This window comes from Miniopterus natalensis, chromosome 11, assembly GCF_054644295.1.
Source record: "Miniopterus natalensis isolate mMinNat1 chromosome 11, mMinNat1.hap1, whole genome shotgun sequence".
Lineage (NCBI taxonomy): Eukaryota > Metazoa > Chordata > Mammalia > Chiroptera > Miniopteridae > Miniopterus > Miniopterus natalensis.
In genome coordinates this window covers 71,757,275-71,779,777 of record NC_142091.1, presented here as the reverse complement: position 1 = coordinate 71,779,777, position 22,503 = coordinate 71,757,275, and the positions used below count along the sequence as shown (strand labels likewise).

General features: G+C 50.8%; 2 protein-coding genes across 4 annotated transcripts; both read left to right on the top strand.

Moving 5' to 3' along the window:
* The first annotated feature begins 1,225 nt into the window (after positions 1-1,225).
* INTS5 (integrator complex subunit 5) lies at positions 1,226-5,772 on the top strand. The gene is made up of 2 exons (XM_016220521.2): positions 1,226-1,305; positions 2,623-5,772. The coding sequence occupies exons 1-2, from the start codon at positions 1,226-1,228 to the stop codon at positions 5,600-5,602; spliced, it is 3,060 nt and encodes a 1,019-aa protein (XP_016076007.2). The 3' UTR covers positions 5,603-5,772.
* Positions 5,773-6,013: 241 nt separating this feature from the next.
* GANAB (glucosidase II alpha subunit) lies at positions 6,014-21,453 on the top strand. Of its 3 annotated transcripts, none has more exons than XM_016220528.2 (25): positions 6,014-6,062; positions 8,929-9,033; positions 9,174-9,282; positions 9,521-9,648; positions 12,471-12,650; positions 13,091-13,156; positions 13,969-14,038; positions 14,213-14,300; positions 14,387-14,483; positions 14,728-14,908; positions 15,487-15,640; positions 15,833-16,068; positions 16,149-16,275; positions 16,385-16,464; positions 16,679-16,822; positions 16,922-17,018; positions 17,587-17,688; positions 17,865-18,108; positions 18,981-19,045; positions 19,229-19,305; positions 19,417-19,491; positions 19,667-19,780; positions 19,904-20,016; positions 20,169-20,269; positions 20,381-21,453. In XM_016220528.2, the coding sequence occupies exons 1-25, from the start codon at positions 6,025-6,027 to the stop codon at positions 20,488-20,490; spliced, it is 2,901 nt and encodes a 966-aa protein (XP_016076014.2). In that variant the 5' UTR covers positions 6,014-6,024; the 3' UTR covers positions 20,491-21,453. The 3 variants fall into 3 exon arrangements, with proteins under 3 accessions (XP_016076014.2, XP_016076015.2, XP_016076016.2); XM_016220530.2 differs by lacking the exon at positions 6,014-6,062 and adding an exon at positions 6,375-6,588; XM_016220529.2 differs by lacking the exon at positions 13,091-13,156.
* The last annotated feature ends 1,050 nt before the right edge of the window (positions 21,454-22,503 follow it).

Here is a 22,503-nt window from a genome sequence, read left to right as displayed (position 1 = left end):
CAACTGAGTCACACAGGTCAGGGCATTATATTTCCCTTTTAAAGCTTAGAAATTTTGTTGGAAGCCAGGGCTTAATGTGAAGAGCTGCCTGTGCAGAGGTGTGTGTTCAACCGGGGAAAAGCATATTCTGTGCTTACCATCTGGTGTTGTTCTAACTTACACTTCCATTAAGAGCAGTAAGCCTTCTAGTTAACACAGGCCTCAGAACCTACTTTCTTTTTCATTTATTTAACCAAGTATGAAGAACCTGAGTGCCAGGCAGACACTGTTGTAGGCGATGAAGATAATAGCTTTTAACAATATAGGCAAAGGCCGTTTTCAAAGAGCTTATTTTCTGGAGTTCATTCAACAAATATATTAAAAATAGTTAATGCTTAAGTGCTTTCTTATCATATTACCTGGTTTCAATTTTCACAACTCTGTGAGGTAGTTGTACTATTACCATCATTTCCAGGAGAGGAACAGTCCTGGAAAGGTTAAAGTACCCAGCCAGTAAGTGGAATAGCTGGGATTTTTAGATAGAGTGGCTGGAGTGGGGGCTCTGGCTGAGGTGTGCTAGCTTCCCACGTAGTCACCAAGCTACCTCTCTGCACATAGGGGGATGTGAGGTACAGGAAAGTTCCTGTGCTGGGAGGTGGAGGAGAGAGCAAAGCCTAACAATGGAGACCGATGGGAGGATTGCTGGGCCAAGCTAGGCCTGGGAAGGCACCGTAAACCTAGCCAGCCCAATTTATTTCCGGCTTCCTCTTCCTCCTCTCTTTTCTTCATCTTCTCTTATGAATTTTCTTTCTTTCCGTCTCTTTTCCGCTTTCCGCCTTTCCTTCTCTCCTTTAACTGCGTTTTACATTATCGCTGTTTTTTAATAACATGTTTCCCAGGGCACCATTTTTTTAAAACCTTGTGAAGTGGAACGTTTTGTATTTTGGGCTTTAGGAAAAATAAAAGCAACGGTGAATGGCAGCAGTTAGCATTTGTCTGTGTGTCCATGGCCTTTCGGAGAAATAAAAATAAAGGTTGCATTGAGGGCGGCTCTGCTTTCCACAGTCAAGGCCGTCCTGCTCTGGGAGCTCGGCGCGGGGCGGAACCAATGTAAGAGGGTCGCGGGCGTCGCCGGATTGGTTTTCTTGAGAGGCCTCGTCGCTCGTTCCTTTCAGGTTTCGCGTCAGCGCGCATGCGCTGCCTGTGCTCCGCCGCTCCCGCCTCGGGCTCGGGCTCGGGCTCCGGGATGTCCGCGTTGTGCGACCCTCCCGGGGCCCCAGGGCCTCCCGGGCCTGCCCCGGCCACCCACGGTCCCGCGCCACTCAGGTAGTCAGAGCCCCTGGCATCTTCCCCCACCGCGCGACCCCGCGCCGATTCCCCAGCCTTCTCGGCAGAAACCCGGATCCCACCTCGAGAACTCGCGTCAGGGTTCTCAGAGATTCCTGGTTGGGTCTTCCCAGAACTCAGGGACTGCCTCACCCAAACTCTGGGCTCCAGTGCCCGCACTCCCGAGGTTTTGGTACTGCCTCCCTCTAAACCCCAATGCCTAGGTACCCCGGCCTTGCTTTCCCAAGAGTTGGGGATATCAGAACTCTTGGGAACCCACCTTTCTTGCCCCTTTTAGATCGGAGGAAACCCAGGTTCCCCTGACTTCATGGAGCTCCGCTGACTTCATGGAGACTCCCTGAGAGCCCAGGCCCAGAAAGCCACAAAATGCTTCCTTTTAGCCTTTCCCTTCCAACGGAGACACTCCGTTTAGGGTGGGATTTTTTTGGAGGATCCAGAGAGGAATGGCACAGTCAGAACCCTAGAGAATGCTCTCTTTGGCAATGCTGTCTTTGGCAGAAAGGGCAATAAGAGGAAGGGGATTTTGCCTCTTCTCATAACACTGAACCTCTAAGACTAAGCACATATGTTTTAGAGGGGAAGGGTTGAAAGGCATTGCCTTGTCTGGGCCCTGGAACACCCCGATTCCTAGGCACATTGAGGGTGCTGGGAAGGTGGTGGTTGTTGATGTGGAATCCAAGTAGTAGGTGGTTAGGATGCTTGCAGAATATGGGAAGAAACAGGTTTGGGAAGGAGAGCCCTTAGTAAGGGGCAAGTTTGACCTTATGATTTTCTTTCCATTAAGAGTAAAATCCAGGGTGCTTGTGTTGTGGAGAGTACAGTAAAGTTGGGAAGGTGTTTTTAAAGCAGATGTTTTAGAGACACAAAATATCCTCAATTCAACCAGAATTTATTGAGTACTTCCCATATACCAGGCACCTCCTTAGAAGGAGATTCAGTGTTGAAGAGCAAGAGCACAGAAACGGTTATGACCCTCTTGGTTTCCTTATCTGAAAATGGGATCATAATAGTACCTACCTTATTGGGCTGTTGTCTGGATTGAAATAATACATGTAAAAGTACCTGACACATTCCAAGAGTTATCTAATGTTGATATTATTATTGAAAGAAAAATAGCTAGTTTTTATTGAGTGATTCGTATGAAGTAGATATGGTGATTAAGTGCTTTATGAACATTATTTCATGAGGAGCGAACAGTTAACCCTATTTTACATAAAAAGAAGCAAACTCACGTAGGGAATGTAACTTGCCCAACATCTCCAACACACTAAATCTGTTTCTCTTGTTTCCTTATAGTGCTCAGGAGCTGTCCCAGGAAATCAAGGCTTTTCTGACTGGTGTCGACCCCATTCTGGGCCACCAACTCTCAGCCCGGGAACATGCTCGCTGTAGTCTTCTCCTGCTCCGCTCTTTGCCACCTGCTCGGGCTGCTGTGCTTGACCACTTGCGAGGCGTCTTTGATGAGAGCGTCCGGGCCCACCTGGCTGCCCTAGATGAAAGCCCTGTGGCTGTCCCACCTCATCTCCGGTCATCTGTACCCTCCCATGTCCCTGCTGGGGGACCTGGTCTAGAGGATGTGGTGCAGGAAGTACAACAGGTGCTGTCCGAGTTTATCCGGGCCAACCCAAAGGCCTGGGCACCTGTGATTAGTGCATGGTCCATTGACCTCATGGGGCAACTAAGCAGCACATATTCGGGCCAGCACCAGCGTGTGCCCCATGCCACTGGCTCTCTTAATGAATTGCTGCAGCTATGGATGGGCTGTCGGGCCACACGCACATTAATGGACATCTACGTTCAGTGCCTCTCGGCTCTCATTGGTAGTTGCCCAGATGCCTGTGTGGATGCCTTGCTGGATACCTCTGTCCAGCATTCCCCACACTTTGACTGGGTTGTGGCCCATATTGGCTCCTCTTTTCCTGGCACCATCATCTCCCGAGTTCTCTCCTGTGGCCTTAAGGACTTCTGTGTTCATGGCGGGGCTGGAGGTGGAGCTGGTGGCACTGGTGGAAGCTCTTCTCAAATCCCCTCTACAGACCCCTTCCCTGGATCTCCTGCTATCCCTGGAGAGAAGCGGGTACCCAAGATTGCCTCAGTTGTTGGCATCCTAGGGCACCTGGCATCCCGTCATGGAGACAGCATCCGACGGGAACTGCTGCGAATGTTCCATGATAGCCTGGCAGGGGGCACTGGGGGCCGGAGTGGGGACCCCTCCCTTCAGGCTACAGTTCCCTTCCTTCTGCAACTGGCAGTCATGTCACCAGCTTTGCTGGGCACAGTCTCTGGAGAGCTGGTGGATTGCCTTAAGCCCCCAGCTGTGCTGAGCCAGCTGCAGCAACACCTGCAGGGATTCCCCCGAGAGGAGCTGGACAACATGCTGAACCTGGCTGTGCACCTGGTAAGCCAGGCCTCTGGGGCAGGTGCCTACCGCCTGTTGCAGTTCCTGGTGGACACAGCCATGCCTGCCTCAGTCATTACTACCCAGGGCCTGGCTGTGCCAGATACCGTGCGCGAGGCCTGTGACCGGCTGATTCAGCTGCTGCTGCTACACCTGCAAAAACTGGTTCATCACCGGGGAGGGTCTCCTGGGGAAGGGGTGCTGGGCCCACCTCCACCCCCCCGCCCCGTGCCCTTTCTAGATGCGCTAAGAAACCATGTTGGAGAGCTATGTGGAGAGACATTACGATTGGAACGGAAGCGCTTCCTCTGGCAACACCAGCTCCTGGGCCTGCTCTCTGTCTATACTCGGCCTAGCTGTGGACCTGAGGCCTTGGGCCATCTCCTGAGCCGGGCCCGAAGCCCTGAAGAGTTGAGTTTGGCCACCCAATTATATGCAGGTCTGGTGGTCAGTCTCTCTGGCCTCCTGCCACTGGCCTTCCGAAGCTGCTTGGCTCGGGTGCATGCGGGGACTTTGCAGCCTCCCTTCACGGCACGGTTCCTGCGTAACTTGGCACTGCTAGTAGGGTGGGAACAGCAGGGTGGTGAGGGCCCTGCAGCCCTAGGAGCCCGGTTTGGGGAGTCTGCCTCAGCCCATCTATCTGACCTGGCTCCTCTCCTGCTACATCCTGAGGAGGAAGTAGCCGAAGCTGCTGCCTCCCTCCTGGCCATTTGTCCCTTTCCTCCAGAAGCCCTGTCCCCCTCCCAACTCCTGGGACTGGTGAGAGCTGGAGTGCATCGCTTCTTTGCCTCTCTGAGGCTGCATGGCCCACCAGGTGTGGCTTCAGCCTCCCAGCTTCTTACTCGCCTCTCTCAGACCTCCCCTGCAGGGCTTAAGGCTGTCTTGCAGCTGCTAGTGGAAGGAGCCTTACATCGGGGCAACACAGAACTGTTTGGAGGGGAAGTGGATGGGGACAATGAGACTCTTTCAGTTGTCTCAGCTTCTTTGGCTTCTGCCTCCCTGTTGGACACAAACCGGCGGCACACAGCAGCTGTGCCAGGTCCTGGAGGGATTTGGTCTGTTTTCCATGCTGGAGTCATCGGCCGTGGCCTAAAGCCACCAAAGTTTGCCCAGTCACGAAATCAGCAGGAAGTAATCTATAACACCCAGAGCCTCCTCAGCCTCCTGGTGCACTGTTGCAGTGCCCCTGGGGGCACTGAATGTGGGGGCTGCTGGGGGGCTCCCACCCTGAGCCCGGAGGCTGCCAAAGCTGTGGCAGTGACCTTGGTGGAGAGTGTGTGTCCTGATGCTGCTGGTGCTGAGCTAGCCTGGCCTCCTGAGGAGCATGCCCGGGCCACCGTGGAGCGGGATCTCCGCATTGGCCGGCGCTTTCGGGAACAGCCCCTACTCTTTGAGCTGTTAAAGCTAGTAGCAGCTGCTCCTCCAGCCCTGTGCTACTGCTCCGTGCTGCTGCGGGGGCTGCTGGCCGCCCTGTTGGGCCACTGGGAAGCCTCTCGCCACCCTGATACAGCCCACTCCCCCTGGCACCTGGAGGCATCCTGCACCCTGGTGGCTGTCATGGCTGAGGGAAGCCTCTTGCCACCAGCCCTGGGTAATATGCATGAGGTATTTAGCCAACTGGCACCTTTTGAAGTGCGTCTGCTGCTGCTCAGTGTCTGGGGCTTTCTCCGGGAGCATGGGCCCTTGCCGCAGAAGTTCATCTTTCAGTCGGAGCGTGGCCGCTTCATCCGGGACTTCTCCAGGGAGGGTGGGGGTGAGGGTGGACCACATCTGGCTGTGCTGCATAGTGTCCTCCACCGCAACATTGATCGCCTGGGCCTTTTCTCTGGCCGTTTCCAGGCAGCGTCACCGTCCACTCTACTTCGGCAGGGGACATAGCCTTTTTCATGCTCCAGAAGCCGAGGATGTTTGAGCGTGAGATAGGGCTAAGGTGCTGCAGAAAGATGGAGGTTTCTCTTCTAAACCTTAGCGTAAAGAGCGCTGTCACTTTTTCCCCCCCTACCTTTTTTTTTTTTCTAAATAAAATTTGCCGATTTGAGAAAAACAGAGTCCAGTGCCTCTGCCTCTGATGCTTACAGCCAGCAAAATAGGTCAGCGCCTGGCTCTGGACAATCCCGCCTCCACCTCAAGCCCCGCTCCGCCCCGCCCCCCTGCCAACGCTTAGAGTGCGAGGTCCGCCAATGGGGCAGCGGCTGTGGCCGGGCCAATCCGAAAGCCGGAAGGGGCGGGCACTAAGGTACGTGGCTCGTCGGGCGCAGAGGAACAGGGGCTCGGGGGTCAAGGAGCAAACCCGGCACAAGATGGCGGCGGTAGCGGCAGTGGCTACGCGTAGGAGGCGGTGAGGAGTCCAGAACCGGGGGCGCGCCCGGGACGCCCCCAAATCCCCCAAGCCCCATATCTCTTCTTCTTGTATGTCTTCCCGAGACTCTGTCACCCCCGGCCCCGCGAGGACTTTTTTTGTCTCTGGAGGCTGCCTCAAGCGCCCCCATCTTCCTCGCGGTAGAGCCACCCGGCGTTGGGGCCCATACTTTTGATGCTCCTCGCTCGGGCCCGGCGGCTCAAAAAGGCCGCAGCCGTGCGCTCTTGCTGGCTTTGGTCGTTCTCAGCCGCCGCCCGTCCCTGGCGGCTCGCTGCGGTTAACGCTGCCGCCTCCTTCCTGCAGTGCGCAGGGCCATCGGGGCGGGGGACGAGACGTGGCCGGGCCTCCGGGAACGCAGCCTGCAGCTGGCAGTCTGGCCTGCTCTACCCTTCTTGCTTTCCCCCCACCAGAGCCCCAGACCCTGCCCTGCCCTTGTCTTCACGTGGACACCAGCCCTGGCTTGTTCGGTGTTCACGCTCGCTGGGCACCGCTGGGGCAGGATCCAGTAAGTTCACAGTCTGCCTGGACGATGTTGCTCAAACACAACATGTAATCGAACGGTTTGGTCTGCGCTCTCGTGTTTATATTACCGAAAAACGGTTTGAAAGAATCACCAGCTCCACAAAGCCTTTACCAGGACCTAACGGATGTACTGGGGTGGGAGAGGCGTGTACTGTCTGCAGCAATGAAAAAAGAGTGGGTCGTAAACACAACTGTCTCTCTCTGGAAGCCTCTGATCTGAAACAATAAACGGGTGCGATTGGCCCGGTGGCTCATTTCTGATTTTGGCTTTTGGATCACCTCTGGCTCAGGGGTATTCAAGGCATCCCAACAGGTTACATTTCTAAGATCTTTTAGAAATCCTATCCCCGTTGGCACCTCTCCAAACCCATTTTATAGACTGCAAATAGGACTCCACAGGGTATTTAACTCACTGTACTTACTGTTACTGCTGCTTTGGGCAGGTGGACATGGGTTTGGTGGGACAGGGCGCCTGTTGCAGTCACACCTCAGGATCCGGGCCACATGCCTTGCTGTTGAGTTTTCTGGTAGCGTTTCTTCTGCATGTTTGCTACTGCTGTTCCTTCTGGGCGTATTAAACTGCAGTGCCTGGTGTTTTCCTCAGCTTTCTGTCTGGCCTGGCTTGCTTTGTGCATTCTTCTGGAACTGGAGGGCTTACTGTGTTCTGTGACCCCCTTTCTGGTGATTTTCTTTCCCCAGCTTTCAAGCAGGTACTGAGGCTAGTGCTGGATACAATGTGTATAGTAGACCCTACTCCATAGTTTCCCCATTAGCAGGTTACAAAGTTTTAATGCTTAGAAGAAGCCTGTGTTTTTGTTTTTCTCTCGTATTTGGAAGCTCTTGGACTATCCACATCGGTCACTGGGAGAGCGTGTTTAAAACTCAGATTCCCGGGCTTTGAGAATCTTCATTTCATAAGCACTGCAGGTGATTCTTAAGACACAAAAGTTTGAGAACCCCTGCTTAGGATATACTCAGAATGGATGAATATATCCTTCAAATTAACTCATTTAAATAAGCTTGTTAAACCCCTCATCTGTCATTAGATATATATTGGGGAAGTGATAGTTTATGGTAACCTTGGGGTGATGGTCCTCAATGGGGCAGGCCCTGCTGTCTGTTAGTGTGCTGTATTGTGCACCACGAAGTATGTGGGCCCTGGAGTCAGGCAGAGCTGAGTTCAATCCCATTTTCACCCCTTAACTAGCTGTTTAATTTTGGATGAATTATTCAACTTTTTATGCCTCAATTTTCCCATCTGGGAAGAATCACAACCCTACAGTCACCAAGAAAACCAAGAAAGGGAAAGGAAGTAGTGCAGATAAAGAAGTGATTCTGAACTCTCGTTGCCCATTAGAGTTGTCTAGGGAGCTTTTAAAAAATTCTGATGCCTAAGCCCCTATTCAAACCAATTAGATCAGAATCACTGGGGGGGGGGGGGGGGGGGGCGCTGAGACCAGGCATTGACAGTTTTTATTTATTTATTTATTTATTTATTTATTTATTTACTTACTTACTTACTTACTTATTTATAATTGATTTTAGAGAGAGAAGGGGAGAGAAAGAAACAGATTTGTTCCACTTATTTATGCATTAGTTGGTTGATTCTTGTATATGCCCTGATAGGGGGATTAAGCCTGCAACCTTGGTTTATTGGGATAATGCTCTAACCAACTGAGCCGTCTGGCCAGGGCAGAAATTCTTACTTGTCTTGATGCTTTTAAAAACTGCAGGCAGAGTTGCAAACCAGGGAAAGAAAGCAGTTAGCCAGGTCCCAGGACTCAGTACAAGTTAGCCATTGTTATTCTTTTCAGGCTTAGGTAGTGACAGTGGTGACTTATTTTGAAGATACAGGAGTGGAGATTAGAGGAGCAGGATGCCTGGGGTGCTGGGGATGTTAGGACCCTAGCAACTATGATTAGCAGGCTAGCTGAGGTACATCTTTAACTTCTTCATCGGAGCTCCACCCAATGCCTTCTCATGGAAAGGCATGACTGGCTTTATTTCCCTCTTCCACATACATGGTACCACCACTTCCCCTGGGGCTGGCTGTTAATGCTCCTTTCCTCTGAGAGGCTGATGTAACCGGAATGAACACCAAGGCCTCCGAAGGCCAAAGGTCTGTCATGTCCGCTTCCTATGCGGTTTTTAAAGGGAAGGTGTAAATGTAACCTCATGCCCACCTGCCGCCTTTTCTATTTAATGGGAATCCACCTTTCCTTTTTTCTGAGCTGTTTTCTAGGACGGTGGCCTTTGCCTCTGGAAGTGAGGCCCTTTCTGACCCCGTGCTGATTGTTCCCGCCGTTGTCCTTTTTCTCCATAGGTCTTGGACAGGTTTGGTACTGGCTTGTTTAGGGGTCTGCCTGGGAATCACCCGTGCCGTGGATAGAAGCAACTTTAAGACCTGTGCAGAGAGTTCCTTTTGCAAGTATGATATTTCTAGGAGAGTGGGATGGAATGTAGGGTAATGTGGGTGGCAGGTGGGGTAGCCTGGGGACACTGCAATTGATGGGGGGACCTATAGACATTGGGGTGCCCTCCCATGTTCTTAACTGTTTCACTTTCCAGGCGTCAGCGAAACATACAGCCAGGCCTCTCTCCATACCGAGCCTTGTTGGATTCTCTGCAGTTTGGTCCTGATGGCCTCACAGTCCATCTGATCAACGAGGTCACCAAGGTCAGGAGGAAAGGAAATCTGGTGGGGGTGGAGAAATGGCTTAGGGGTAATTCGGGAAGGGGGAACCTATAGCCAACATCCTGTCCTAGCCTAATCTTGGGACTTCTGTTTTATGAGGAATTCAGATCTCTGATCCCTTAGGCAAGATGCTAGAAGGAGGAGACTCCTAAGGAGGGAGTGGGTTCAGAGGTCATTCCATGGTATAGTCCTCTACTTTATCCAAACTTCTGCCCACAAGGTGCTGCTGGTGTTGGAGCTCCAAGGGCTTCAAAAGAACATGACTCGGATCAGAATTGATGAACTGGAGCCCCGGCGACCCCGATATCGTGTGCCAGATGTGTTGGTGGCTGATCCCCCCACAGCTCGGTAAACTTTTTCAGAAAAACCTGTCCATCTTCATGGCCCTTTTCTCTTTCCTGATAATTTTTACTTTCTTACATTGGGATGATAGCTGACATACCTTGCCCCTCTCCTCAACCTTTCCCTATCTCTTTCTGTTTCACTTATTTTCTCTTTCATCTCTTAATCTTCATTCAGCAGATACTGCTTCCTCTTCTGTGCCTGGTCCTGGGCTAGGTGCTAGGGACACAAGAGGAAATAAACAAGGCACAGATCTTGCCCTCCAGGAATACAGTATGTCTGTTGTTGGTTCCTTCCTCCATTCACTTCTCTTCCCTTTCCCCTTTCTCATTTCTTTTTCCTCAGATGTTCAAGATAAGATTACTCAGATTCTTAGGTCATGGCTCACTGTCGTCATTGTTCCATGCATGGCAATTAGTGTTTAATTTAGAAAATAACATAAACCCTCCACCCAACCCATCCATATGTTTCTCACTGTTTTGTACCCCCGACTCCCCCAGTGATGACCATTATTCTGAAATTTTATCATTCCTTTGGCTTTTTGTTCTTACAGTTGTATCTTGTATATATATAAACACATATACATACTTGTGTATTTGTGCCTAAGCAATAAATTACGTGGTTTCATTAATTTTTGAGCTATATAGGGACATTCATCTCAATGAATGTCTTCTGGGATTTCCTTTTTTCACATGACTTTATTTAACTCTGTTGCACATAGTTCATTTTTTACTGCTGTATGATGTTGTATGAATATATCCCAGCTTGTTTACCCATGTCTATGCTGATGGACATTTTCATTGTTCCAGTGTTTTGCTATTCAGAGTTCTGGCATGAACATTGTTGGCCATGTCTCCTGTGTCCCCTGTCCCGTGCAGGAGTTTATCTTTAGTGTATAGCTAGGAGAGGAGCTGTAGAGTTGTAGAATGTGGAAATGGTCAGCTTTCTTAGATAACACCAGAGTGGCTTACCAGTGTACATTTCCACCAGCAGCGTGACCCACATGGACCCAAGTTGGTACTGTTGGACTTAATTTTTGTCAGTAGAATGGGTGTAGAATGATGCCATGTGGTCTTGGCTTGGTGGTTTCTCCCTGTTTATTAACAAGATTCAGCATCTTTCCCTGTTTATCTGTGACTCAGGCTCGCTAGTCTGAAGTGGTAGTTGCCAGCTATGCTTATTTCCTTTTATGTTTGTCCTTATAGATTTGTAGAAATTCCTAAGTCTTGACACTAATTCTGTACCATTTATATTATTGCAGCTATTTTCCCCAGGTTGTAGCTTATCTTTCAACTTTCCTAAAGGTGCCTTGAAAAAAGATTTTTTTATCTTAGAATAGTTTTAGGTTTATAGGAAAGTTACAAGAATATTATGAGAGTTCCTATATATCCTCCATTCCTGTTTTCCCCCATTAACATTACTGTGGTAGAGTTGTCGTATCTGAGTTGATATCATTATTAACTAATTAAAGTCCATATTTTATTCAGGTTTCCATAGTTTTTACCTAATGCCTTTTTCTTTTTTTTCTTTTTTTTGTTAATGCTTACCTGAGGATATTTTTTTCTGTTGATTTTTAGAAAGTGGAAGGGAGGTAGGGGAGAGAGAAAGAGAGGCATTGATGTGAGAGAGGTACATCAATTGGTTGCCTCCTGTATGCACCCCCACCAGGGCAAGGAATCAAACCTGCAACCCCTGTATACGTGCCCCTGACCAGGAACCAAACCCTAAACCCTTCAGTGCATGGACTGACGCTCTAACCACTACCTACGCTGGCCAGGGCTACCTAATGCCTTTTTCTATCCCATCTAGGACGTCATGTTATATTTAGTTGTCATGTCTCCTTGGCTTCTCTAGTCTGGGACAGTTTCTCTGACTTTTCTTGTTTTTGTTGATCTAAAAGGTGCTTTTTGATAAATAGAAGTTCTGAATTTTAATGTTATCAGATGTATCAGTTTTGGGGTTTTGTTTTTTAATCCTTACCCAAGGACATGCTTAGAGAGAGGAAGGGAGAGGAAAGAGAGAGAGAAACATCAGTCGGTTGCCTCTGTACATGCCCTGACCAGGAATTGAACCCAGCAACCTCGGCAACCTTCCGGTGCATGGACGACCCTCCAGCCAGCTGGGCTGGTCGGCTGGGCTCAAGTGTATCAGTCTTTTACCTTCTGGTGTTAGTGTTTTCTAAGCTTTGTTTAAATAATTCTTCTCCACCTCAAGGTCAGAAAAATAATTGTTTTTATTTTCTTTTAAAGATTTAAAAACTATATATGTCTTTATTGACTTCAGAGAGAGGAAGGGAGAGAGAGAGAAACATCAATGATGCGAGTCATTGATCGGCTGCCTCCTGCACCCCCCCACGGGGGATCGAGCCCGCAGCCCGGGAATTGAACCTCCATTTCCTGGATCATAGGTTGATGCTCAACCGCTGAGCCATGCTGGCCAGGCTTCTTCTAAAGATTTTCTTTTAAGTTTTAAATTCTAATCTCTGGAGTTGATATTTGTATCTGGCATGAGGTAGGAATTTGAGGCTGTTTTTTTCCTAGCCAGAAATTTGGCTTTCATCTCCATTATTGAATAGTCCTCCTCAGTCCTCTTGACCTCACTGAGCTGCCATGCCACCTCTGTTACATTTCAGAATTCTAAGTATTCTTGGGTGTGTTTCCAGGCTCTCTATTTGGTTCCTTTGGTCAGTTTGTCTGTCCCTACACTGTTGCTGTTACCACACTGCCAGTAGCACTTAGCAGGTCATCTCCCCCATCCCCTTCTGAAGTGTTGCAACTACATTCTTGGTCCTTTGTACTTGCTTATATCCTTTTTGATCTCTTTTCCAGGCTTTCTGTCTCTGGCCGTGACGACAACAGTGTGGAGCTAACTGTGGCTGAGGGACCTTATAAAATCATCCTGACAGCACGGCCATTCCGCCTTGACCTGCTAGAGGACCGCAGCCTTCTGCTCAGTGTCAATGCCCGAGGACTCTTAGGTTTTGAGCACCAGAGGGCCCCCAGGGTCTCGTGAGTACAAGGGTCGGGACCGAAGGTGACCTAGTGTGAAAGAGACTAGGGGTGTTGTGGGGTCTGGCACTGGGTCCCTGGGAGAAGACAGGGTGGCAGGACAGTCAGGTAGGGGCTGAGGGCTGGGAGAAACTGTCTGTCAGGGAGGGTAGGAAGTAGGCCAGGTCACAGTTTTCTTCATTTCCTCTGAAGATCAGGAGACAGTCACTTTTGTCCCTGAGCTGTACCTTGAGCACCTCCTCTGAGAGGCCTGCCTGGGTCTACTTTTCCCTTTTCCCCTTCTCATGCCATCACATTTCCCAGATTTATTTTCTTCCTCTCCCCACCCCCCACCCCCCATGTCTGGAAGTTTGTCGACTGAAACTCACTTTTATGTTTCTGTTTTTGTGTTGGTTTTGTGCCTCCTTTCTCCCTTCCCTACCCATCTCCTCCTGCCCTAGTTTCTCGGATAAAGTTAGTGTCACGCTCGGTAGCATTTGGGATAAGATCAAGAACATTTTCTCTAGGTAAATCCATGGCCATTGGTACTGTATGTGTTCCTCTGCCCTCACCCGCCCTTCACTCTGACCCCCAGGGGAAGGTGCCCCAGACCCTCCCATGCCCTGCCCTTCACTCACCTCTTTTTCTTCAGCTATGTGGTATCTGGTCCCTGGTCCCTGTTCTCCTGACTGAGAGCCCCTTGGGAGAAGGAAGATGAAATATTGGAAGTCCTTAAGGAATGTAGGGAGCTTTTTGCTTTGCCAAGGGCTGTAGAGATGCTGCCTGTTGCTGGGTTCCTGGCTCTCAGCGGGGGTGCACTAAGGCTCTGGGCAGAGCTGCTTGCCAGCTCCCCTTGAAAGCATTGTTTGGCACACCTCTTGTTTGAGTCCCTGCACATATCTCTAGCGGCTTGGTCATGGTATGACCCACTTGCCTTTGCAAGACCCTGTGTCAGGCCAACAAGGCTGAGGCTCAGCGAGGGCATTTGGGGCCAGATTCTGTCAGTGGAGGCAGCAGAGCCAGGTCTGGCACTCCGAACCCAGGCCCTTGAGCCTGCCTGTCTCTTCTGGAATGCTCGAAGAGACTAATGATTTGGAGCTACGTGGGAAAGCACCTCCTGGTGGCACTTACTCCTCATTTTCCTTCCTCATTCCTCTCCATGTCCTTTGCACACTTACATGTTCGCTGGGGGTTCCTCTCAAGCCTTAACATTCAGTCCCCTTCCTCCAATGCCTTCGTTCCTTTGGACCCTTGGCTCTCTATTCCCTCACCCCTCCTTCCACTAGCCCCTCGTCCCTGCCCCCTCTGGATTGGAGCAGACAGCTCTCCTACCTTCCAGGCAAGGATCAAAAGACCCAGCTGAGGGCGATGGGGCCCAGCCCGAGGAAACACCTGGGGATGGTGACAAGGCAAGTCTGTGGGGATGAGTGGTTGGAGCACAGGGCTGGCTGGGAGGTTGGAGGGGAAAGGCCCACAAGAAACTTGAGCTTAGTCTTGCTACCAGGAATGGGATTTAGAAAATGGGCGAAGGAAGAGAGAGAACTGGTGTGTGATTGGGTCATGGTCTGCTTTCCTCCTCATAGCTAGAAGAGACCCAGGGGAAGACAGAGAAAGATGAGCCTGGAGCCTGGGAGGAGACATTCAAAACTCACTCTGACAGCAAGCCGTATGGTGAGGGACTGGGAGAGCCTTGGGCAGGGGCTCAGGGAGTCCTATCAGGCAGAAGCTCTGGAGCTCATCCTTTGCTTTTCTTCCAGGCCCCATGTCTGTGGGCTTGGACTTCTCTCTGCCAGGCATGGAGCATGTGTATGGGATCCCTGAGCATGCAGACAGCCTGAGGCTGAAGGTCACTGAGTGAGTCCCATGGTGACCTCAGGATATGGGGAACAGAGGAGTCGGAAATGTGGGAGATATGCATGCAGATTGGATACGCTAGTCAGGCATGGATCACTTCCTGTGCCCAGATCTCCTTAAAGCGACTAGAAGATTCTTCTTTGATAAAGGGCAGAGGGGCCATTTCTTATATTCCTCACCTGTGTCTGTGGGATGGGGGTTGTGTGTGCCAGGGCCTGGGGCCAGTCTGTGTGTCTGCCTGCAGGGGTGGGGAGCCGTATCGCCTCTACAATTTGGATGTGTTCCAGTACGAGCTCTACAACCCCATGGCCCTGTATGGGTCTGTGCCTGTACTTCTGGCACACAGTCCTCACCGGGACCTGGGCATCTTCTGGCTCAACGCCGCAGAGACTTGGGTAGACATATCTTCCAACACTGCTGGGAAGGTGAGCACACAGGCAGGCGGAGCAGTAAGAGGGGGAGTTTTCAGGCCTAGAGTCGGATGGGTGTGCTGGGGCATGAGCTTTGAAGAGGCTGGTGGGATAGCCCATTTGGGATTGGGTAGAGAGAAGGGGGTCCTGGGCCTTGTGAGCAGCCTTTGAGTTCCCTATCACTTCCAGAAGACACACGCTCATGGGGCAGGTATTGCCCTTTCTGCATTTATTGTCAGTACATTTGTCGTTGAGTACGTATTATGTGCTAGATACTTTTCTAGGTGCTGGGAATAATACTGCTCATTGAGGTAGGAAAGGGCCTTACTCTCAGGGAGGAAGATGGCAGGCAAAGAGCAAGATGAGTTCAGTGCCGAGAAAGAAGTGCAGCAGCCATGTGGTGGGGGTGGGGGCAGTGGTGCTTTAGATGGTGGCATCTAGGAAAGCCTCACTGAGGAGGTGACATTTAATCTCAGCTCAGATTGACTCATTGGGAGCCAGTGTTACGAGGACTTTGAGGAAAACATTGCTGCTTTGTCTGGCTTGGGGAATGAGAAGGTGATTGTTGGACCTCTCTCTGGTCCCTTCTGCAGACCCTGTTTGGGAAGATGCTGGACTACCTGCAGGGCTCTGGGGAAACCCCGCAGACAGATGTGCGCTGGATGTCAGAAAGCGGCATCATTGATGTCTTCCTGCTGCTTGGGCCCTCTGTCTCAGCTATCTTCCAGCAGTACGCCAGTCTCACAGGTACTTGGGATCCCCACTCTGTCGGCCGGCAGTTTCCGTTTCCAGCCTTTCTCTTCTTGAGAGGGGTGACTGCATTTTCAGAGTCCTGTGCCCTTCAGCCTCCCTTTAGTTTACAAGCCTCCCTCAGTTTCAACCAGTGGTGCCAGGTTGGCCTGACTCCACTGTGACCCCTGTCCCTCACTGAACCTGCAGGGACCCAGGCATTGCCCCCGCTCTTCTCCCTCGGCTACCATCAGAGCCGCTGGAACTACCGGGACGAGGCCGATGTGCTGGAAGTCAATCAGGGCTTTGATGATCACAACCTGCCTTGCGATGTCATCTGGCTAGACATTGAGCATGCTGATGGCAAGCGGTACTTCACCTGGGACCCCAGCCGTTTCCCCCAGCCCCTCACCATGCTTGAGCACTTGGCCTCCAAGAGGAGGAAGGTAAGAGGAATACAGCCATGGTTGGTCTTCTCACATAGTAGTCCTGGAGAGCTCTGACCACCTATGTTCCTTGCTCCCAGCTTGTCGCCATTGTGGATCCCCACATCAAGGTAGACTCTGGCTACCGTGTACATGAAGAGTTGCAGAGCCAGGGCCTATATGTTAAAACTCGGGATGGCTCTGACTACGAGGGCTGGTGCTGGCCAGGTAGGTAGTGCAGGCCCAGAATTGAGGGAGAGGCTATCAGAAGGCCAGGGAGGTAGAATGATGACCATTTGGCCCCTTGGTGTTGACAGCCACCCTTAACTTCTCCTAGGTGCAGCTGGTTACCCCGACTTCACCAATCCCAGGATGAGGGCCTGGTGGGCTAACATGTTCAACTTTGACGATTATAAGGTATGGCAGGCCTCTCTCTTGACCTGCATCTGTCTTTCCCACCTCACCTCCTTGAATTGGTCATTTTCTGCTTGTTAATCCTGCTGTGGTTGGTTGGGGCCTTGATGATGCCTGAGAAATGCATCTTTCTGGATTCATAGGTGCTCTTTGCTCTGACACTATCTTTTTTCTCCCTTCTGTCCTTCTTTCCCCGTTTCCTTCCTTGTGTTCTTAGGGCTCAGCTCCCAACCTCTATGTCTGGAATGACATGAATGAACCATCTGTGTTCAATGGTCCTGAGGTCACCATGCTCAAGGATGCCCAGCATTATGGGGGCTGGGAGCACCGAGATGTGCATAACATCTATGGCTTCTATGTGGTAAGGGGCTGAGAGAGGAGGGACTGAGGGCCAAGGAACTTGCAACAGATGACAGCTGGCTTTTGTTCCTCACTGCCTCTCTCTCCTGTTTCCACTCAGCACATGGCAACTGCTGATGGACTGGTGCTGCGCTCGGGGGGTGTTGAACGCCCCTTTGTCCTGAGCAGGGCTTTCTTTGCTGGCTCCCAGCGCTTTGGTAAGATTTGGAGAATAGAGCTGAGGGAGAGAGTGTGAAGGCCAGATGGGAGAAGCTGTGCACCTAGGCCTGTTCTCAGCAATATGTCCATGCAGCTATCCCCTGAAAGCTGCAGTCTGCATCCTTCCAGCTCTGCACTTTAAGGGACCCAGGGAGTGGGAGGTCCATTCAAGTGCTCTTGTGAACTCTGCCATCTTCAGCAGGACCCTGGGGGCCCCAGAGCAGATGTCGCAGGTCAGAGAGGTCAGCTTAAAAGGCTGACCCCTGCCCTGGCCCTTGTGGCTCAGTGGTAGAGCATCAGCCTGCGCACCAAAGGGTCATGGGTTCAGTTCCCAGTTAAGGGCACGTACCTGGGTGGCAGGCTTGTTCCTGGCCCCTGTTGGGGTGCATGCAGGTGACCAATCGATGTGTCTTTCTCACACTGATGTTTCTCTCTCTCTGTCTCCCCCTCCTTCCCTTCTACTCTTCATAGAAATCAATGGAGAGAGTATCCTTGAAGGGAGGGGGAAAAAAAAAAGGGCTGTGTCCTTTCACTGTTTGCAAGCTCCCTCCCTCTTGTCTTCCTCAGGAGCCGTGTGGACAGGGGACAACACTGCTGATTGGGACCACTTGAAGATCTCTATCCCTATGTGTCTCAGCTTGGGGCTGGTGGGACTTTCCTTCTGTGGGGGTGAGAGGGGAAAGAATTTGTGGTCCTCGGTTTGGTGGGAAAGGGGCAATGTAGAGGGCACAGGACTTGGGCATGAACAGAGAGCTGAGAGTCCAGCATGGGACCTTGGGAAATGCCTAGGCAGCCGCCCTCCTTCACCCTCTTTTCCAACCTGCTTCTTCCCTCCCCTCTCCCAGCTGATGTGGGTGGCTTTTTTAAGAATCCAGAGCCAGAGCTGCTTGTGCGCTGGTACCAGATGGGTGCCTACCAGCCATTCTTCCGGGCACATGCCCACTTGGACACTGGGCGGCGAGAGCCATGGCTGTTACCATCCCAGTACCACGACATGATCCGAGATGCCCTGGGCCAGCGGTATTCCTTGTTGCCTTTCTGGTACACCCTCTTCTATCAGGCCCATCGTGAAGGGATTCCTGTCATGAGGTGAGGCATTTAGTTGGGTCTGTTTAAGCGGGCTGAGGTGGCTGGGGGACAGTGGGGACTGGGCTCCATCTCTGGGCCTCTCTTCACTCACCAGGGCTCTGTAAAGGAGGAAAATCTGATCTCAAGGTCAAGAATAAGCAGAGCCCAATAGGAATAAATAGCAGTGGATGTTATTAAGTGCTTATGACATACCAGGCATTATTCATCACTTTCCCCAAAGCCTGAAACAAGGCAGACAAGCGTCCTACCCTTTTGGAACGAGTGTCCTTGGAAGGAAACAAATATATAAATCAGAAAATTGCCAATAGTGACAAGCTCTTTGAAGAATAGAAGAGGAAAATGGAACTAGGTTCCACTAATGGCCTTCCTGAGAAGAAGGCCCTGTGAGATGGGGTCTAAGCAATGACTAAGACAGGTTTTTGTGATCTAGAGGAAGAGTGTTGCAAACAGAGGAGGTGCTAAGTGCAAGAGTTCTAAAGGGGAAATGAGTTTGTTGTGTTCCAGGAGTGGGGAAAAAAACAGTGTGTCTGATGGGTAAGGAACTAGAGGGAAAGGTTGATGAGATGGGAGAGAAAAATATGACCTGATCCTGGACAGCCTTTCAGGCCAGGATAACAGAGTAGCCACTGGAGGGCTGCTGTGCAGAACAGTTTTCAAGAGGGGACAGGGCAGGAGGAGGCAGGGAGATGGGTTAGGAGGTTAGATGCCTAGACCGAGCTGAGGTTGCATAGTTGAGGCCCTCCATACACACTGTCTGGCTGTAAGCTTCTGGGTCTTACCCCTGGACTTATTCTTGTCAGTTCCTAGGGTAGCTTCTTTGACATCTGCCAAAACAGCAAGTCTCTTCCTTTCTTGTCTTGCTTCCTTCCTAGGCCCCTATGGGTACATTATCCTCAGGATGTAACAACCTTCAGTATAGATGATCAGTTCCTGCTTGGTGAGAAATGGGGAGGATAGTTAGTGGTGGGTGGGCTGAGAAGTAAGCACTTGTGGGAGATAGTCTTGGATACACAGGGAGGCAGGAGGGAGTGAGGCTGGTGGTGCATGGAGGAAGGCACTTTGGTGCTCCCTGTCTGGGAACTGATCTCCTTAATTCTGAGTTGATTCTGGTGTGTTTTAGGAGATGCATTGCTGGTTCACCCTGTATCAGATGCTGGGGCTCATGGTGTACAGGTCTATTTGCCTGGCCAAGGGGAGGTGAGTTAAGGAAGGCGTGGTGGGAAATGATGGATGGTGGAGGCCAAATGGGGTAATTGGGATAGGGGCCCTGTGTGGTGAGTCACCGAGTATATCTCTTGCCACCCACAGGTGTGGTATGACATTCAGAGCTACCAGAAACATCATGGTCCCCAGACCCTGTACCTGCCTGTAACTCTAAGTAGTGTGAGTATTCATGACCCCCCTCCCAGCTCCATCTGCCTGTAGGTTTCCAGAAGGGGAGAGAGTGTGTGCTTTGAGGTCCAGTATCTAAGTGGGCACAGATGGGCAAGAGCAAAAGATGCTGCAAGGCCAAGTTGGACAATGGGACATCTTCATCCCAGCACTGCTCTTGCTCTAGATCCCTGTGTTCCAGCGTGGAGGGACAATTATACCTCGATGGATGAGAGTGCGGCGTTCTTCAGACTGTATGAAGGATGACCCCATCACTCTTTTTGTTGCACTCAGCCCCCAGGTGAGAGCATAGGCGGGGAGCCTCTTCAACCATCTGCCTACCTCCCTGGGATGTAGTCCCCTGGGGATGGCCCCCTCACTCCCTCTTGGGCTCAGGCTCTCACCTGTCCCGCTTCCTTCTCAGGGTACAGCCCAAGGAGAGCTCTTTCTAGATGATGGGCACACATTCAACTATCAGACTCGCAATGAGTTCCTGCTGCGTCGATTCTCATTCTCTGGCAACGCCCTCGTCTCTAGGTAATGAGGTGCCCATCTGCCTTGGCAGCCTCTGGAGAAAGCTGGGCCTCAGGGATGCTCACAGTTCACTGTGCCCTTTTCTTGCTCTGGGTCTGCTTCCTTCTGCTCTGACATCTTTCTCCCTGGTGGGCACCCATTTTTGCTCCCTCCAGCTCAGCAGACCCCAAAGGCCACTTTGAGACACCAGTTTGGATTGAGCGAGTGGTGATCATGGGGGCTGGAAAGCCAGCATCCGTGGTACTCCAGACGAAAGGTGAGGAAAGGGGGGAAGCAGGGGCAGGGTTGGGACACCCTGCCTGTAGGAAAGTAGTTGTTATGCTATAGTTGATTGCTATGACTATGGCACCCTGTCTTCCTTCACCAGGATCTCCTGAAAGCCGCCTGTCCTTCCAGCATGACCCTGAGACCTCTGTGCTGATCCTGCGCAAGCCTGGCGTCAACGTAGCATCTGACTGGAGTATTCACCTGCGATAACCCAAGGGATGTTGGGGGTTGTGAGGGGTGCTATTGTGATGAGAGTTACTGTTCCTTCTGCCTTGGAGTTTGACCCTCCCTAGACTTCACTGTTTTTATCCCAAGACCCAGATTCTGCCAGCATCTGGGCAGGGTGAGAGGGCTGTCTCTGGGCTCTGAATTCCCCTTGTGATCTGTCCTCTTCCATCCACTGACACCAAGCCTCCCATCATCCCCCAACACTTGCTCTACCTGGAGCATATTCACCTGTGAAAACTTGGGGACCACAGGGCCCTCGCTCTCCCTTACTTTCCCTTTCTTTTGGGGGTCCTGAATTCTTCAGACCCTATCCACTCATGCCTCTTGTGTGTTGATGCCATTTCTTGGAAGAAGTTGAGGGCAGTGAGTTTTAGGGTTCCTTTTCTCTTACCCCTTCCTTCCCTACCAGACTGACTTCCCTCTTTTTATTTCTTCCTCCTTGCTCTTCTTTGTCTGCCCTCCCCTCTTTATGTCCCACTGATACACTGGGACCACCCCTTACCTGATAAGGGATGAATGGGTCAAAGGAATGAGATTGCTGGAGAACTTTCTCTTCCCTCTGGTTCCAGCCTTTCCGCTCCCCCGTTCCCTCTAGAGCTGCTGCAGCTCTGACTGGGGCAGTCTACCTCCCCTGTCCCTTAAAGGAAAGAAGTTTCCACTTCTTAAGTGGGGGTGGGCATTAAACTTATTTTGTCCCCTTTTTGTCCCCTTGAGGGGCATTCAAGATGGAGAAATCAGTTCTGGTTTCATTGAATCACAGCCACCTGTATTTATTGCTGGGAGAAGGCTGAGGGTGGGGAAAGATGATCATGTGTGCCCCAGGGGATGGGGGGAGGGCTAACTGGGGATGAGGGGACATATTTGTGACAATTTTTTTTACTTCCTCTTGGCCCCCAGCTGTGACAGGTTTTGATAAAAGGAGAAACAATAAAGAGAAACAATAACTGTTGGTGTCTGGATTCTAGTTCTGGCCTGAACCATAGACCCTTAGAAGCCTGAGGGCCTTACATTTCGTGTAGCCTCAGCATAAGCCTTGTCCATTCAGAAAAATGAGCACGTGCAAGCCTTCCTCAGTTTGCTAGATGCCAATATTTTCATCGAGGAACCCCACAAGGTGACCAGGTTGTGAATGAAGGAGGTGGTGCAGTAAACCTGACGAGCTCAGGGAGACCACATGGCAGACCTAACAAGCTCAGTGACCAAAAGTAACCACACAGGATGGTCTGATTCCTAAATTCCTAACTGGGCAAGTCATAGCTGGTAGTCACATCTCAGGTCTATAGCTTCCTTAGCAAAGGTCAATCTATACGTGAGCTTTTTTTTTTGTTTTTTTTTTTAAATCCTCACCAGAGGGCATGTTTCCATTGACTTCAAGAGAGAGGAAGGGGGGGAGAGACATCAATTGACCATCCCCCTTTTGCACCCTGACTGGGGATGGAACCTGCAACCTAAGTGTGTGCCTTGACCAGGAATCAAACCTACAACATTTTGGTGTACATGAGGACCCTCAAACCAGCTGACCCACCCTCCCAGAGCTCCGTCTATTGATCTTATGCATTTAGGGTAACATACCTTTGAAATGTCAGTAATTTTCTCTTCCTACCCCTAGAAGGCACAACCTGCAGGCACCAGACCACAAGAGCACCAGAGCATGAGACCATAGAACCCCTCATTGTTACTGTGTTCCCTGAATACTGTATGGGCTGTAAATGTTCATTATTAACTATCCTTTACCCACAATATAAACAGTGTGTGTCTATTTTGCCTTTTACCCAGTCCTAGAAATTTCCTTGCTATGCTTTCTCCGGCCTCCTTAATCTGCCACCATTTCATGCACCTTCCTTATGTCTTTGATTTTAATGTATGAAATAAGTTGCAAAACTGCCATTCTCCAGAACATTTGAGGACTTGCTCCCTGCTACATGTCCTCAGTTTGGTTCAAATAAACCAAAAAAGTTGTCTACAGGTTTGGGCATTTCTTATGTCGGCAAGATT